Source organism: Chrysochloris asiatica, unplaced genomic scaffold (genome assembly GCF_000296735.1).
Source record: "Chrysochloris asiatica unplaced genomic scaffold, ChrAsi1.0 scaffold00187, whole genome shotgun sequence".
Lineage (NCBI taxonomy): Eukaryota > Metazoa > Chordata > Mammalia > Afrosoricida > Chrysochloridae > Chrysochloris > Chrysochloris asiatica.
Window position 1 is genome coordinate 2,330,044 of NW_006408705.1, and position 16,901 is coordinate 2,346,944.

Below are 16,901 nucleotides of genomic sequence, written 5' to 3' on the forward strand. Positions count from 1 at the left end.
CAAAGGACGTATTGCAGTAGGCAAATATACTGCACAAAACCTCTTTAAAGTGTTCAAGAGCGAAGATGTCAGTGTGAGGGCTAAGGTGCACCTAACCCAAGCCAAGATATTTTCAATAGCGTCATATGCATGTGAAAGTTGGACAATAAGTAAGGAAGATTATAGGAGAATTGATGTTGGAGAAGAATGTTAAAGTACCATGAGGTGCCAAAAAAACAAATCAATCTGTGTTGGGAGAAGTACAGCCAGAATGCTCCTTTGAAGCCAGGATGGTGAGAGTTCGTCTGGCATACTTCAGCTATGTTATGAGGAGGAACCAATCCCTGGAGAAGGATATCATGCTTGGTAAAGTGGAGGGTCAGTGGAAAAGAGCAAGACCCCCAATGAGATGCATTGTCACAATGGCAGCAGCAATGGACTCAAGCTTAATGATCATGAAGATGGCAGTGTTTCATTCTATTGTGCATACAGTTGCTACAAGTCAGAACCAACTCAGTGGCACCTGACAACAACAATCAGGGTGTCTGTAGTAGGGAGAGACTATAAAATTGCTCGTCCAGTATTTGAACCCTCTTATGACTTTCAAAGGGAGCTCTGGTAGTGTAGTGCTTACGAATCGGGCTGCTAATCTCATGGTCAGCAGTTCGAAACTATAAACTGTTCCACAGGAGAAAGATTAGGCTTTCTGCTCCCGTAAAGATTTACAGCCTCAGAAACCCTGTACGGGGTCCCTAGGAGTCTGAACCGACTCCATGGCACATAACAACAGCAACAAATTACTTTCAAGGAATCCTGGTGTGGCACTGCAGGTTAATGTGCTGGACTGCAAGGTCGGTTTGAACCATCAGATCCGTGGTTTAGGCTCACCAGCCATTCCTCAGAAACTCTATACAGGGTCGCTATGAGTTGGAACCAACTTGATAGCACTTAACAACAACAATAAATGACTTTCAAGGAGTTATTTAGAATGACGATCAACAAAACTGGCAACTTTGTAGGAAATCTCTGAGAAATTCTCAAGATGGTCCAGCTTCAGGAATAAAGGTCACATGAGATTGCTAGACCAGAGATGTTGTTGTGAAGTTCCGTCGAGTCGATTCCGACCCATAACAGCCTTGCTTAGGGTTTCCAAGGAGCAGCTGGTGAACTTGAACCACTGACCTTGCAGTTCAAACGACTTTACAGTCTGAAGCATTAGCCCATAGGTTGTTGATTCACACCCAGGGCTATATAATTGGAGAGAAGGGGGGAATTGGGAGAAGGGGGGGAAGAAATCTGTTCTAGGACTAGGAGCTTTAAATAAGAATACAGGCATTAAGATCATAGGCACCCTTCAGGCTAGATTGTGGAACTGGAGGAGGGGCTTTTTCTGAGACAAGGGAATAAAATGTTTGTGGGCCGACCATGTAGCGCGTCTGCCTGTATCTACTGGGTTGGGTGCCTGATTTTGCAAAATCGAACAGAGAACACCTCACTCTCAATAAAATGAGTACAGATTAGACTTCTTGAGTGTTTGTCTATATCAACAAAGATTCTCACAGAACTCAAGAGGCTAGAAGTATCCAAGATGGTGGTCTCTGCTTCTTTAGTTACTGGAGCAGCTAAACATCTCTAGCCAGGGACTAGAGATAAACATTTCTATTAGTATTGATGTTGCTCAACACTCAAGTGTTGTTCACTTCCTGCTTCTTTCTTCTAATCCTCCTGCATAATTAGAATGGGGTTTTGACCTTGACTTTGTCACAGTGGAGTACTGCACAGGTCAATTTCCTCAAAGACTCCTCCCTCTCTTGCTTTCACACAGCTTTGACCCACATCTTGTCTTGGAGTGAGTGGTTACCTCTTCCACCATCTTGAAGAAGATAAAAGACTGATATCTGTGTGTGTGTGTACACAGATATATACGAACAGACAACTTTTCTTTTATGTATTAAAGTTAAGCAGCAAACTATACTATAGTTATACAAGAACAGTTCTATGAGATGTGATCCCCCCACCTACTGGTAACTCCTTTGTAACTTTGGTTCCTCAAAGAAAAGGATGCAGTCTTGTGTATTTTTGGTTTCCCTTTAAGGCAGATAGATGGCTTGATGGGACTATATGTTGCAGCTATTGTTGTCATTTATTTTTCAGAGTGATAAACTCTCAATGAAAATTTAAATTCTCAGGCACAGTAAAAAATGTGAATTAGAACCTGCGTCTTTTAACTGATAATCAAATACTTAAGACCCTTACATTTACTGCCACTGTAAATCAAGTTGCAGTCTTGTATGGGTGATGAAGGTAGGAGGAGGGATAAGAATTAAACTATAGTGAGGATAGAGCAGAATGGCTGCAGAGTCATAGCTTCCTCTCTGTGGTGAAGACATGTGTTTCCTGAGTTAATAGAGACATTATTTAGTGAATTTGTGAAAACAACAAAGGCTACTCTGTTACCTTCTTCTTAGACTTTCTTATCATTCTCTATGTTTGTCGGGCGCTCTGGTAGTGTAGTGGTTACGAATCGGGCTGCGAACCTTAAGGTCAGCAGTTCAAAACTACCAGCTGCTCCATGGGAGAAAGATGAGGCTTTCTGCTCCCGTAAAAATTTACAGCCTTGGAAACCCTGTACAGGGTCGCTATGGGTCGGAACTGACTCGATGGCACTTAACAACAACAACAACTCTATGTTTGTAGAATCTGAATTATTTTTTGCTAAGGAACTAATTCAATTAAATTTTTGATTAAGATCTGAAAAAGCATCTTTGCTACAGAAGACTATCCATTACCTAGCGAGCCTTCAAAAATTATATATATATATGTGTATATATATCAACTTGAACAAAAGATATTCTCTCACATTGGTTTTACTACTTATATCTCATACCATGCTAATCAATATTTTGCTGTCTATTTTACCATATAATCCAGTGGCTGATAATGATATAGTTCACCATATATATCTGATTAATGAGGTTAGAAATAGCATCCTATGCTAATCTGCAATGCCAAGAAATGAAGATGGTTTAAATCAGATCTCATGACTAATGCATGAGATCCAAAGTTCTTTTATTCCTGGCTATTTTAGAAAACTTGGGTATATTTTTACCCTTAACATAATTCTACACAATTTATTGAGATAATACAAAATGTCTTAATATTAACATATCGCAACCAATATTTATGTCTTACTGGTGATCACTGAGATGCTGTTTCTCCACTTTAATGGATTAAACTTCTATATATGCAATAGGTTAAATCTAGATATAAGGATTTTAGATTTGATCTTTAGTGTTTGTTTTTTTCTTTTTAAAAGATACTTAGTATGATTCACCATAATAAAATGGAAAGTTTATATTGTTCTCTGGGTTAGCATTCCATTTTAATTGTACTTACTGTGAATTCATTTAAACAGAAAGAAATATATCTAGCAATGAAGTGAGCCTGTTATTTTTGCTTGTTTTTGTTTTGGTCATGACAAACTGTGAAATGCTGTGTTTTTCCTATAGTTCTAGTCCATGAAATCTGCAATCTTTCCACTTGATTTACGAAGGACCCTTAATTACTGCTGTCATTAGCGCCTAGTGTTCAAAACAGTCTGTTAAAATGTACTGCTAATCTCACCTCCAAGTCCCTGCTTGCTGTATTTTAATTTTTTCCAAGACTAAGAAAAAAGAATAATAATTGCCTCAATAACAACAATTATTATGTGCAGTGAATTCAACAGTATTCTAGGTTTTTTGGTGCCTATTTCTATTTATTCAGGATTCGGTATTTGTAATACTGGCTTAGAGTTTGAACAAGTGTCCATAAGTAGGATTATTACAATGAGGACTTATTACCTCTTTTTCTTTTCACATGGATAGGAATGATAGACAACTGCCGCGAAGCTTCAATGTTTTTGCCTGGTCATGCACAGTTCTGCAATATAATGCATAAATGTATAACAACAACTTGGGCTCGCTTGATACCTCGCTTGAAATAAGGAAATCCAGTCAGGCGCGTCCGCACTTTCTCGATCTCTCTCAGGTCAAAAGTTGATTCAATCCCCAGAATCTTTCTTTTTCTAGATCCTGGCAGCTCTGGTTTCCCAGTTAGAGTAGTAGTAAGGCTAGGGGCGTGGGAGGGGCGGGAGAGGGCGAGGCCACAGCGAGGAGGGAACCGGGTGCGGGTGCGTGCCGCGCCCGCTCCTGCCGGGTGAGAGTCCGGGCCGGGTTTTGTGCCGTGTCCCCGGGCTTGTCTCACGGCCTCCAGCCGCCGCTGCCGTGTTTACTGAGCTCGCGCGTCCTGATATCACTCCGCTGGCATGGAGGAGGAGGAGGAGGTGGAGGAGCGAGAGGAGGAGGCGGCGGCGGCGGCGGCGGAGAGCAGTTGATCATTGTGATGGTGGCAGGAGCAGCAGCGGCAGTGGCAGCTCAGCCGAGCGTTAGGGGCTGCTCTCCGCGCGGCGTTTTGCAAAGGACTTCACCGATCTACTTTTGCAATCGCCTCGGACTGTCCATGTGTTTACTTCCCCCAGCCCGAGGATTCGATATCTAGGTTCCTGTGAAATGCAACTGAGCAGCCAAAGTACTTTGAGAACACGGGGCGGCATAAACACCAAAACTTTTTTGTGGAAGGAAAATGCAATAAGCAAGCTTGCCGTTTTCCGATGCGGTGTGGAGTGAGTGTATGTCGCGCGTGTCCGCACTGGAGGCATATGCTTGTGTGTGTACATGTGGTGTGTTTTTCGGTACGTAGGGAGAAAATGCTTGCCAAGCACCGGAAACCTCCTGGAATTTATTAGAAAATAATGGATTATAAAAAGAAGGCAGGCGAGGAGCGGATCTCCCCTTGAGTTGCAACCCGATTTGCTGGTGGCTCAGTTTGTTGTGATTCTTTTTGTTGATAGGTGTCTGATGGTATTCAGATAACACCCCCCTTTCCCCCCCCTTGAGCTTTACAGTTTAAAAAAAGGAAACAAAACCACCCCAAAATTTCTCCCCCCTTTTTTTTTTTCCGCCCCGTCGGGATCGCTGTTTCCATCCATGTGCTTGCGTCTCCCCCGCGTTCCACTTAAACTATTTTAATCCTTGGACCCAAGGAGGAGGCTGATAGGGGGGGGTGGGGGTGGATAAAAAAAGTTCTTCCAAAATAGTGTGCCCGGGGAGCAGGATGGGGGATTTCGCAGCCCCCACTGCTGCCGCGAATGGCAGTAGTATTTGCATCAACAGTAGCCTGAACAGCAGCAGCCTCGGCGGGGCCGGGATCGGTGTGAATAATACTCCCAATAGTACTCCCGCTGCCGGCGGCTGCGGTGGCGGCTCAGGGGGCCCCGGCGGCGGCTCAGCGGCGGTTCCCAAGCACAGCACCGTGGTCGAGCGACTCCGCCAGCGCATCGAGGGCTGCCGGCGGCACCACGTCAACTGCGAGAACAGGTATCAGCAGGCTCAGGTGGAGCAGCTGGAGCTAGAGCGCCGGGACACCGTGAGCCTCTACCAGCGGACCCTGGAACAGAGGGCCAAGAAATCGGGCGCCGGAACCGGCAGCGGCAAGCAGCAGCACCCGAACAAACCCCAGCAAGATGCGGAGGCTGCCTCGGCTGAGCAGAGGAACCACACGCTGATCATGGTGAGGGCGCACTGGCAGTGGGCATGGGGCGCGCGGCGGCGGTGGCTGTGGCGGTGGGGGCGTGGAGCTTCCTACATTGGGGTGTCGGGGTCTGATTTGTACAGTGGGTGAGGTGGCTGAAGGGTTAACGTCAACTTTTTTGAGCGAGAGAGAAAAAAACTGCTGTCGCCGCTACCTGTTAATCTGTCAGGGTTGTCAGATTTGGGGAGGAGGGGGCGAATGAGGAAAAGCCAGTCACGACTGTGAGGGGCGGAGGGAGCCTCTAGGAGCGTCGGAGTGAGGCGCTGGAAAAGTTTTTTTTCCCCTCCTCTCCCTCTTTTAGATACTAAAATGAAAGAGTGAACCCAGAGTTGAAACCTTGCTGTTTCTTTTCGCCGCGCAGTCTTGCCTACTCAGACCCGTCCCCCTTCACCCACCCTTGTTAGCACATCCCTCCGGTGCCTAGAGAAATTGATGCTGTCGTACATTCTGGGCGGGCACCAGTCCCTCTACCTCGGTGGGAGGAGTGGGGAAGGAGAGGGCCTCCTCTCTCCAGCTCACCGCCCACCCTTGGACTGAGAAAGTCTGAGAGTTTTGTGAATGAACTTTGAAGTGGGAGAGAAATGAGGGAGGGTGGTTGTGCGCTCGCGGGAGCGCGCGCGGGTGCGGGGCGCGGGTGCGCGCTCCGCTGGAGACCTGGGGCTGGCCCTGCAGGTGGAGCACTAGGAAGGTGGGGTGGAGGCGACCAGCGGGAGGAGAGTTACCCGCCCCCCCCGCCGTGCTATCGAGGTGTGCGGAGCTTCCCCGCCACTCAGCTTCGCTTGAGGTTCTTTTTTCTCCTCTTAAACTTGTCTAATCTCCAGCCTTCTCCACTTGTCCCCCGCCCCATTCCCAGAAACTTTCCGGGCATTCCTAATAAACCCGGAGGAGTGGAAGGTAGCTGGGAGGTGAAAGAGGCTTAAATGGTTGGGTGGGTGGGTTACATGTAGCATGAGCAGCCAATGGTTTAACTTCTCGAGAGGAAGGGGCCGTTCCCACCCCTTAACCCAGAGGGTATAATCCTTTTCTCTTATCTTTTCTCTCCGGTTCTTTTTCTTTCCTTTCTTAGTGGGGGAGGCCGGAAGCTTAGGAAAGGTGTCTGCAACCCACCCCCATCCCACCGCGTAGCCAGAGTTAGAATCACGCGCCGGCCCTGGGCTGTGCTGGGAGCCGGTTTGTGGGAGTCCTGGAGTGTGTCTTCGCTCGTTCCGCGTGCGGACTGCGCCTCGATCCATGGCGCAGAGCCCACGGTGGTCAGGCCTCTCGATGTGCGGTGTATAAATCGTGCCCGGCTCTGGTCTGGGAGTCGTCGGCGCCGGGGTGGTTCTTTTGCCTCTGCCGACTCCCGTCCGGCGCTCCGGCCGGCTTTCGATGACAAAGGGCCTCCCTGGGGGAGGGGAGGCTGCTGTGCTCGCTCGCTCCCCACCCTCCCCCACCCCACACGTGAGGAGGAACAATTTGTTTATCTTGGGCTTCAAGAATCCTTCCCTCCTCCCAGTTCTCGGAGGCAGCCCTAGCCCCTCCTTCTTCTCCTCCCTCCTAGGCGCGATCCTGCCCAGTCCCGCCAGCAGCACCTTCCCCCTACCCCTTCCTTCTCTGCCTCCTCCCTCCTCCTCCATCCCCTCTTGCCTGCCTTCCCCTCCCTTTTGGAACGCGGCCGTGGGGGAGGGAGCGGGAGGCGCTTTGTCCGCCTCGCGGCCCTACTCTGTTCTAGTGGCCGCCCGGCAGGGGCCGGGAGGGGATGTGCCCACGGCCTGGCCCCTCCCCCCGCGGCCATCTCTGCCCCGGCGCACCCCCTATCCCCCACCCCCTTTCCCTTGCCTCTGAGCAGGCCCCCTGCATGAAGAGGCGGACTCGGTTTTGAGGAAGAACCACTGTCACAGAGGCCGGGAAGGAGGTTCTTGCTTTACAAACAGGAAGCCGAAATCCACTGACACACTGTAGCTTTTCTGATTATACCCGGAGGCGGGGCTGGATCTACATCTTGATTGTATCTCCTTCTAGTACCTGGCTCTTTCCCTTCCTTGCGCGCGTGGTTTCCCGCTCCCTGCCCCACTCGTGTCTCTAAAAGGACTCGCTAGTCCTTTTAGAGGACTAGGAGGAAGAGACTCACCTTTATGAACCTAAGACTAAACTGGAATTTAAAAGTCAATTAGAATTGCATCCCTGTATACCCCCACGCACTCTTCGTGTATTTGCACACCACACATGCACGGATTGTTTAGACATTAGTCTCTTTCGAGAGTTTTCAAGATTCCAATCCCACAGAATCGCTCACGACCTTTTCGGGATGGAGGAGATTACTAAAGGGCTATCTTAGCTAGCTGGGCAATGCTGAGACAAAAGCCCTTGCTGGGTTCACTTTGGACAGCGGCAGAGAGGGGTGGGTAGAGTTTGCGGTCAGAAAGTTTTCTGTTTTATGTCCTCACGAAGGTTCATTATCAGCCCTGGATGGGCCGAGGAAGGACTCGGGTGCGCGCGCCTGGTTTATAATAAATCTGCAGGTGGAAGCATGCCCAGGATCCAGGCTTTACCTGAAAAGAGGCAGCAACCCCTAAACCACAGCTGAATTTTAAAATGAAAACAATGTTTCCTTGAATAGACAAAAACTTAAACTGTAAATTTCATAGTCACGTCCAGTTCAGAAAATTAGCAACAGATATATTTGCAAAACTACAGCCCCCAAATACAATATTTTTGTATCAATTTTTTGACAGTTATTTACACTTTTTGATTAGGACTTACATAAAAGCCAAAAGGTGGTATACTTGAATAAGAAGAGTATGTTAGTTTCACATATTTCATATATGTATGTTTCCCTGATATTAGAAGTACGTACGAGTAGTAAAGTAATGAAAATAAACAACTTTAAATCTTAAGCAAAGAGATATGTGTAAATTCTGTGGCTCACAAAAGAGAAAGTATCCTTTACAAGTTATATTTCCTTTTAAAATAGTTTTAAAAAACTAACATTGACCTCTAAAATGAAAGAGTGATTTAACTTAGCCAATGTGTGCAATAAGGTCTTGAAAAACTGAGGTTAATTTTTATTTTCTTGAATTGGTTCCTGGACTATTGTTGTCTTCTGGTGGGTCATCGCAATTAAAATTACTTCTTAGATTGGGGTTCATTATTTGGAAAGCCCTAAAGAAAAACACTGGTCAACCAGAATTAAATGGTAATGATGGCGATGATAAAAATAAAGATCAATGCGATTTTTTTCTGTTTTATTACTATTGTTTACCTTCTTGGGACCAGTATGTCCAAAGTACTAAATATCGATTAGTTCTGTTTCAGCCTGGCTTGGGTTAAGAAGGCAGTCTAATGAGGGCTTTACCTCTTTTAATTTGTTTTCCTATGGTGTGCATTTACAAGCATAGGTATTAAAAACAAACATGAAACAAATAAGCAAACAAAAATCAGGGTGAAGGAGGTGAATTTGAAATATACCTTGGCTTCAGGCTACTGTGAAGGGAGCTGGAATCTGTGTGACTCCCCAGTAACCTTGTTCATAAAGAGGCATTGAAAATCTCTCTTTAGAGGGCAGGTAGCATAAGTCTGAGTGAAACTTTCTGAACTCATTTCTAGACAAACGGTCCCCACCACCACCTTATACAAAGTGTTTTGTTTGTTTTATCTCCAAGGAGTTGGTAAGAAAACACTGACTTAACCCTTTAGAAAGTTTCAACTGAAAAGGTGTATTTTCCTAAATGATTATGTTAAGTTTTTGTGTAATCGAGACATTGCTTATTCGCTAGACTTGGAACTGAGGTAAATTTAAACTGGCAAGTTCATTTTTACCCAAAGATAGATTACTTGATAAGGGTGTAATCATTCAAGTATACTAAAAAATCATGAAAATACTCAGTCTTTAAAAATTTAGAATGGTGGTGGTGGATAAGACCCATGTTGTTTTCTTGACTTTTTAGTAAATTAATACCATTGAGACTGTCTGAGTATGATTAATTTACACACAGCTTATTGTTATTGTTGTTTTTAAGTGCCATCAAGTCAGTTTTGACTCAGTGATTCTGTGTAGGGTTTCCTAGCAGCAGTTGGTGAGTTTGAACCGCTGATCTTGTAGTTTAAACTAACCTTGTGGTCTAGTGCATTATCCCACAGTGCTACACCACAGCTTATAGGCTTCCTAAATCTTTGTGAACTCTGCTCAGAAAGGTTTATCATGTAAAATTCATGTGATAATACATTTATTAATTACTGAGTTTTAGAGAAAATTGCAGTCCTTCCAAAATGTTTTTATCTATTCCTGGAGTAGATGGAAATGTTAACATATGCAACATATTATTTCAGTGCTAAACCATCTTAGGAGTCCTGATGTGATGATGTATGATAAGCACTGGACTGTTCAAACCCATCAGCTGCTCCTTGGAAACCCTATACAGGGTCACTATGAGTCACTGTGTTGTTGTCATAGCAACAACAAACCCTTTATTATTATTTTAAACCATTTTGTAAACAACTCTGACTTCTTATTATCCTGGTAAAGATAAATTACTGCCTCTGTATAGAAGTTTTTTGACAGGCTTGTAATATCACATCATTTCTAAATGTTTCCTACACTAACCTTTTCATTAGCTTGTCCCATTCTACTGTTACCATGAGTGAAAGAAAGGACAGTAAGGTCTTGAAAAATCTTTCATAGTCTGCACTTAAGGGTGTGCCTTAAGTTTGTGAAGAACTTTGAAATTGTAATTTTTTGTGTGTACTTCACATTTGTCTTTTTCTTTTGATTCTAAAGAAGCATTAAAAAAAAAAAATCTCCCATACATATTTAATACTGTTATTTGTGTTCTTTGATTGTTGTACATTTTATTTAGTACTGGACAGCCAGCTATCAGAAAAGTAGAAGCAGTTAATCAGTAATCAGAATCTACAACATAATCTTCAGGTTGAGTTCCTTCTTTGGGAAAACTGGATTTTCAAGTAGTTGGTGTAGTTGATATGCCCTGCTAGCAAAGTGGATTGCTAGCTGGGCTGCCAATTGAATCTAATCTACCAGGAGTTCTGAGGGAGAAAGATAAGGCTTTCTGCTCCATTCAAGATTTACAGGGTGGGCAGTCCTATACAGGGTCACTATGAATCAGAACTGATTGGGTGGCACACAACTGCTACCAACCACCATCCTATCCCACTGGATTTGTAAGGGCAAGCTGTAAGATCTTTGTGGGTTTTCTGGTACTTGATATGAGGGAAACGAACAGTCTAGGTACATGGTTTTTTGACATTTCTGTTAAGATAAGGGATTTTAATGTTAAAATGCAGTTGTTAAGTGTCATGGAGTCCGTTCTGACTTATAGCGACCCTGTATAGGGTTTCTGAGAAGCAGCTGGTGAACTTGTACTGCCGACCTTGTAGTTCAAAACGATCTTGCATTCCAGCACATTAACCCACAGTGCCCCACCAGGACTTAAAGTGCAGCTTTATATAGTTATTTTCAAATTACTTCTCTGAGACCAATAGCCAACTCTTGTTAAAGGGAAAGTTTTATGACAGGCTTGGGAGGAATGGAGCTTTCTTTACTTTGTCTGTTGGTGCCAATGCCTTACGAGGGATCTGGTATAATAAAACATTTTGTACATCAAGATGTTATAGTTGGACAATTTGAAGTACTATGTTTTACTTAATGTCGTTTATGGAATTTCATTTGTGACTAATGTTATATGTTTGTAAACAGTGTAGTACTGTATTCTTGAGCATCTACTGCCCAATCTAGTCAATTCGGACCCTACACAACAGAGTCTTAACTGCTCCATAGGGTTTCTGAGAATGCATATTTTTACAAGAACACTCAGCCTTATCTCTCTCCCTCAGAGCCACTAGTTGGTTTGAACTGCCAACCTTGTGATCAGCAGCACCATGCTTAACCTGCTAGTTACATTTGCTTCACCTATTACAGATCACAGAGTACTGTGAAATCTTTCAATTGAACACCATCAAATTCTTAATAAAGGAGAATGTATTTAAAGCTCAGTTTCAAGTTTCCATACTATCTGCCTTTTAAGTTTCAAATAGCTTCACATTTCTCACTGTGTTATTCAGAGGCTGATTGTCGAATTTTTAGAACTCTTAGTTACTTGCTTTCTTTATCCTCCCCCACTCTGCTGCCAACCTTTTGGTCATTTCACTGATCTTTAGCACCTTTATCAAAGAGTGGGGAAAAAACAATAAGAGGAGAAACTTAATATTGGTGCTTTTCTCATAACTAATAAAACAACTGAATTAGATCTAATTTTGCATAATTATGGATTTGATTTTGTACACTGTTTTACTCTTTATTAGCACACACGGTATAGAATAGACTACATCCATCCCCCATTCATTATTCATGAATATATAATAGTGCTTCCCAGAAGTTAAAGTGCTAAATCATACTTTTGTATACAAGACTCAGAATAAAGTATTTTCTTTGTGTGCTCTTTCAGTATTAGTCTAGATAAGTGTAAAGGGGGTAAGTGGTGTTGTGTTTTTATTTTTTTTTTAAGTCAGCATTAGTTTGACGCCAAAGCCTTCTCAGGATTTTCAGGGTGAGTTATATCCTTTGCCCGTTATAGTTTAGGTAAAACAAGTATGCTTTACTTTTCTGTTGTCTCAAAATAATTTAACTTTGATATTTGAAAAAGAAAAAATGTTGTCGTTGTTAAGTGCTGTTGAGTCAGTTCTGACTCAGCGACCATGTATAGGGTTTCCGAGGAACAGCTGGTGAGTTTGAACTGCCAACCTTGCTGTCTAGTGCTTATCCTAAGCACAACACCAGGAGTCAGGCACATTCCAATAATTCATTCTTATGTATGTGAGTTGGAATGTAGCTTCTAGAAGTCATCCCCAAGAACTGATTATTTCCTCTTAACATTAAAATAAATTACTTTCTAAGAAAAATTCAAAAACTAAGAAATAAAGTTGGATAAAATTACTTAAAAATTGGAAATAAGGATCTGCTGTATAATACTCAAAGGTCATAGGGTTCCACTGAGTGGATCAGAATTGTTGTTGTTGCTAAGTGCTGTCGAGTCAGTTCCAACCCATAGTGACCCTCCTGTATAGGGTTTTCGAGGAGCAGCTGGTGAGCTTGAACCACCGACTTTGCAGTTCAAACGGCTTTGCAGTCGGGGACGTTAACCCACAGCACCACACCAGGAACTCTGAGTGGATCAGAGCAGGAACACACTTTTTTTAAAAAAAAAAGTCTACCTGGCTTTTTCATCTGTTAACAGTGAGGGACTTTTGAGTTGTAGATAAACAACTCTATTTGGGTAAGAAGCCAGTCTTCCCTTAGGGTCACATATACCCAGGCACAGGAAAAGGAAATTACTGCTGTGGCTCAGGTTTATTTTTTATTTTTTATTTTAAAGGCAAGCTGTGCGTACTATTCTTGAGGGAATTTAATAAAAGCCTCAGAAGGCTTGTAGTACTTTCTTTGGCATAAAAAAGGTGATCCCTTAAAAATAATTTTGGGGCCATTTTTAATTATATGGGACCTCCCAGTGATTGCAAATGCCCTTTATTCTCAAGTTGAATTTTTAAAATATATGAATAACTAGCATTCATTCCCTCTTTCACAATGGCCTGCTCAAGTGAGCTATTTATTTCATTTTTAACAATCAACCGTCAGAATTTCCTTTCTAGCTCTTTAAGTCCCCATCATGTGGAATGGAATCTGATTATTAAATACTCTGTGTTTATGGACCCTACTACTCTCAACTAGGTAAGTGTTCACTTGAGTTTGTGAAGAGGTTAATAGGATACATTACTGTACATTTCTCCTTTCTTCTCACATATCCTTCTCCACCCTCAGAACACTCGTGTCTGGACCGGGGATTCTTTCCCTTCAAAGAAAACGATTGTGTGCGTCTGCTTGTATAGATTCAACCTGGGTCACAACTGTGATTCAAAGGAATTGCACAACTGTCAGAGACAAGTTGTGCTTGTGTCCTTTATTTAATCCCTGTGGTTCATTATTTTCCTTTTTTGATTTTTTATTAATGATGAATGTAGCTCAAGGATTTCAAGTGCACCTAAAAGGATACCAAAAACCATACCAAACCCACTGCTGTGAAATGGACTTCAACTCATCCAACTGTATAGGACAGAGTAGAACTGCTCCAGAGGTGTAAATCTTTATGGACACAGACTATCAAATGGAGTGAGTGGCTGACGGATCAACCCAGAGCTTCTCCTGCACTATCAGAGCTTCTCCCTAGGGCTTCAGTTCTCAATAAAGGGCTTTAAGGAACTAGAGAGAAGGTAGGAGAGGCCAAGGGGGATAAGGATTTTGGAAGCATCATCTGAATGGATAGCAGGGGAGATAGATATAAGAGGTGATTGTTTTTGCTCATTTGTGGCGAACAGATGCCTGATGATGCCTCAGAATTTATGGAGGTAAAGTACGATTTTAGTTGCTTATTCTGAACCTGCAGACCTTACTTACTGAAACTTGAATATATGTATATCTAGAAAAAGCCCCTCATGTTTCTAAAGTAATTCTTTGCTTTCTCAAATGATTATATTTGCCATTTGAGTGGATTTATTAGAGTGGAGTCCTGGTGTCGTGTTGTGGGTGAATGTGCTGGACTGCAAAGTCGATTTGAACAGTAAGGTCGGCAGTTCAACCTCACCAGCTGCTTCTTGGAAACCCTATACAGGGTCACTATGAGTCAGAATCGACTCTACAGCACTTAACAACAGTAAGTATAGTGAAGCCAGTAGTTCCTAGCGGGAGGTGAAGGTGTTTTTGTTCCCAGGAATATTTGGTAATGTCTGGAAACTGTTTTGATTGTTGCAACTTAGTGAAAGATGGCGGGGGGGGGTCGGGTGCTACTGGTGTTCAGTGAGTAGAGGTCAGGGATGCTGCTAAAATTCTTACAGGGAGCACATTCCACAGGGCAGTACCCACAATAAAAAAATCTCTATCCAAAATATCAATCTTGGCTGCGGTTGAGAAGCCATACTTCAAACAAGGACATTAGGAATTGGATAGGGTCTGATTTACAGAATATATATGGCTATGCTCATAGCTTTTCAGAAGCACTATATACCCCAGTGTGGTGCTGTATGATCAGCTCTGGACTGCGAACCACAAGGTCAGCAGTTTAAACTCACTAGCTGCTCCTTGGAAATCCTACACACGGTTACTATGCGTTGGCAGTTAACAACAACAACAATATTTCTTAAAGAGTAGAGAGCGGAAAAGGTGCTGTGATGAGGTTGAGTGCCTGGGAGGAAGTTAAGACTCTGTTGCATATGCTGCCTGGTCATGTGACATTCCAGCTTTTCACATCATGGTTCTCTGCTTCTCTGCCTCCTTGCCTGACAGGAGTGTGAACAGTATTCACTCTTATAACCTCAAGGTGATTGATAGCATCCAGTGATTTAATATCCAATGATTTAATATAGCTAAGAGTCCCCAAGACTTAATATGCTATACAAATGCAAGTAGGCATGGTTTTATAAATTAATTTTCTTCACCTGGTTATTGTCCCCTGCCTATCTGCAGACTTGAAGCCGAGTGATTTGAGGCTGATTTTTCTGTGCCAGGCACTGTTCTAGGCTCCTGGGATACATCCATGCTCTCAGGGCACTCACAGTTGGACATAATTTTACATTTCAGATTAGTTTTATGAGATGTTTTTGTGGTTTTATTAGGACACATTAATAGAAGGGTGGTAAATGCTTTGTATTTTCTTGCAAACACTGCTTTCCATAACATTCATTTTGTGGTTTTCCAAGTTCATTTTGTCAGAAGAAAGAGTTAATTGGTGTGGTGGCAAATAAGAGTAAAGTAGGACTTCATTCTTCTTGGATCAACTATCAACACTCAGGTCTGAAGCAGCAGTCAAGAAATCAAACGATGTATTGCATTAGGCAAATCTGCTGCACAAGACCTTTTTAAAGTGTTGAAGAACAAAGATGTCAGCTTGAGGACTAAGGTGAGCCTGACCCAGGCCATGGTGTTTTCAACAACCTCATATGGATGTGAAAGCTGGACAGTGAATAAGGAAGATTGTAGAAGAATTGATGCCTTTGAGTTATGGTGTTAGAGGAGATACTGAAAGTGCTGTGGACTGCCAAAAGAACCAATAGATCAGTTTTGGAAGAAGTGCAGCCACAGTGCTCCTTGGAGGCCAGGATGGTCATACTTTGTCTCTCATACTTTGGACATATTTTCAGGAGGGACCAGTCGTTGGAGAAGGATCTCATGTTTGGTAAGGTGGAGGGTCAGAGAAAAAGAGGAAGACCCTCAACGAGATGGATTGGCCAAATGGCAGCATTGATGGACTCAAGTGTGGCAACAGTAGTGAGGTTGGCCCAGGATCGGGCAGTGTTTCGTTCTTCTGTGCATAAGGTCTCTATGAGTCGGTTCCGACTCGATGCCACCTAACAACAATAACAACAACAATATGGTAGTTAAAATGAAGCAGATGCTTCTCTTCCTTTTTCTTTTTTCTTTTGACTAAGTGACACTTGTAGCATGACCATGATTTGACATCTAACTTTTAGAAGAAACTCAACAAAGATGAGAACATTTAGGAAAAAAAGAAAACCAGGAAGTATACAAACTTGAAACCATGTCACATGAAAACTATTTAGAAGACTTGGAGGTATTTGGTCTGATTTAGGGGATAACATGATTGCTTTCTTAAAATATTTGAAGAGCTGTCATGTGAAGAAAGGATTAGCTGTTCTCATTATGGCCTCAAGGGGATACATTTAGGATCAGTGATTGATGGTTATTAGTAGCCACGTTTTAGTTTAATATTAAAAAGAAAGAAATTAATAGAATTTAAGGTGTTCCTGGTGTGGTGCCGTAAGATAAGCACGCTGTGTCAAGGATGGTTTGAACCATAAGGTCGAGGGTTCAAACTTACCAGCTACTCCTTGAAAACCGCATCCAGGGTTGCTATGAGTTGGAACTGATTCGATGACACTTAACAACAACAACAAGATATAATGGGGAGTCCTGGTATGATCTGTAGGATACTTACTGGACTGCTAACCTCAGAGTCAGTGGTTCAAACTCACCGGTCACTCCTTAGAAACCCTGTGCAGTGTCTCTATGAGTCAAAACCCACTTGACAACACTTAACAACAAGACATAATGAACTGTGTTGGCGTGAAGAAATGTTCCAGGGAAAGTTATTCACTTGATAGGAATGTAGAACAAGGGATGAAAAACCTTTTAAAACTATATACCCCAGTGTGGTGCTGTATGATCAGCTCTGGACTGCGAACCACAAGGTCAGCAGTTTAAACTCACTAGCTGCTCCTTGGAAATCCTA

The 16,901-nt window shown here is 43.1% G+C and overlaps 1 protein-coding gene across 1 annotated transcript in view; it reads left to right on the plus strand.

Annotated features, from left to right (window-relative positions):
- Positions 1–5,121: 5,121 nt before the first annotated feature.
- Positions 5,122–16,901, plus strand: part of MAML3 (mastermind-like 3 (Drosophila)) — a 586,993-nt gene continuing 575,213 nt past the window's right edge. The window contains exon 1 of the mRNA XM_006872222.1: positions 5,122–5,589. Coding sequence (XP_006872284.1) covers positions 5,134–5,589 — 456 coding nt within the window. The 5' untranslated portion in view covers positions 5,122–5,133. The remainder of the gene's footprint in view (positions 5,590–16,901) is intronic.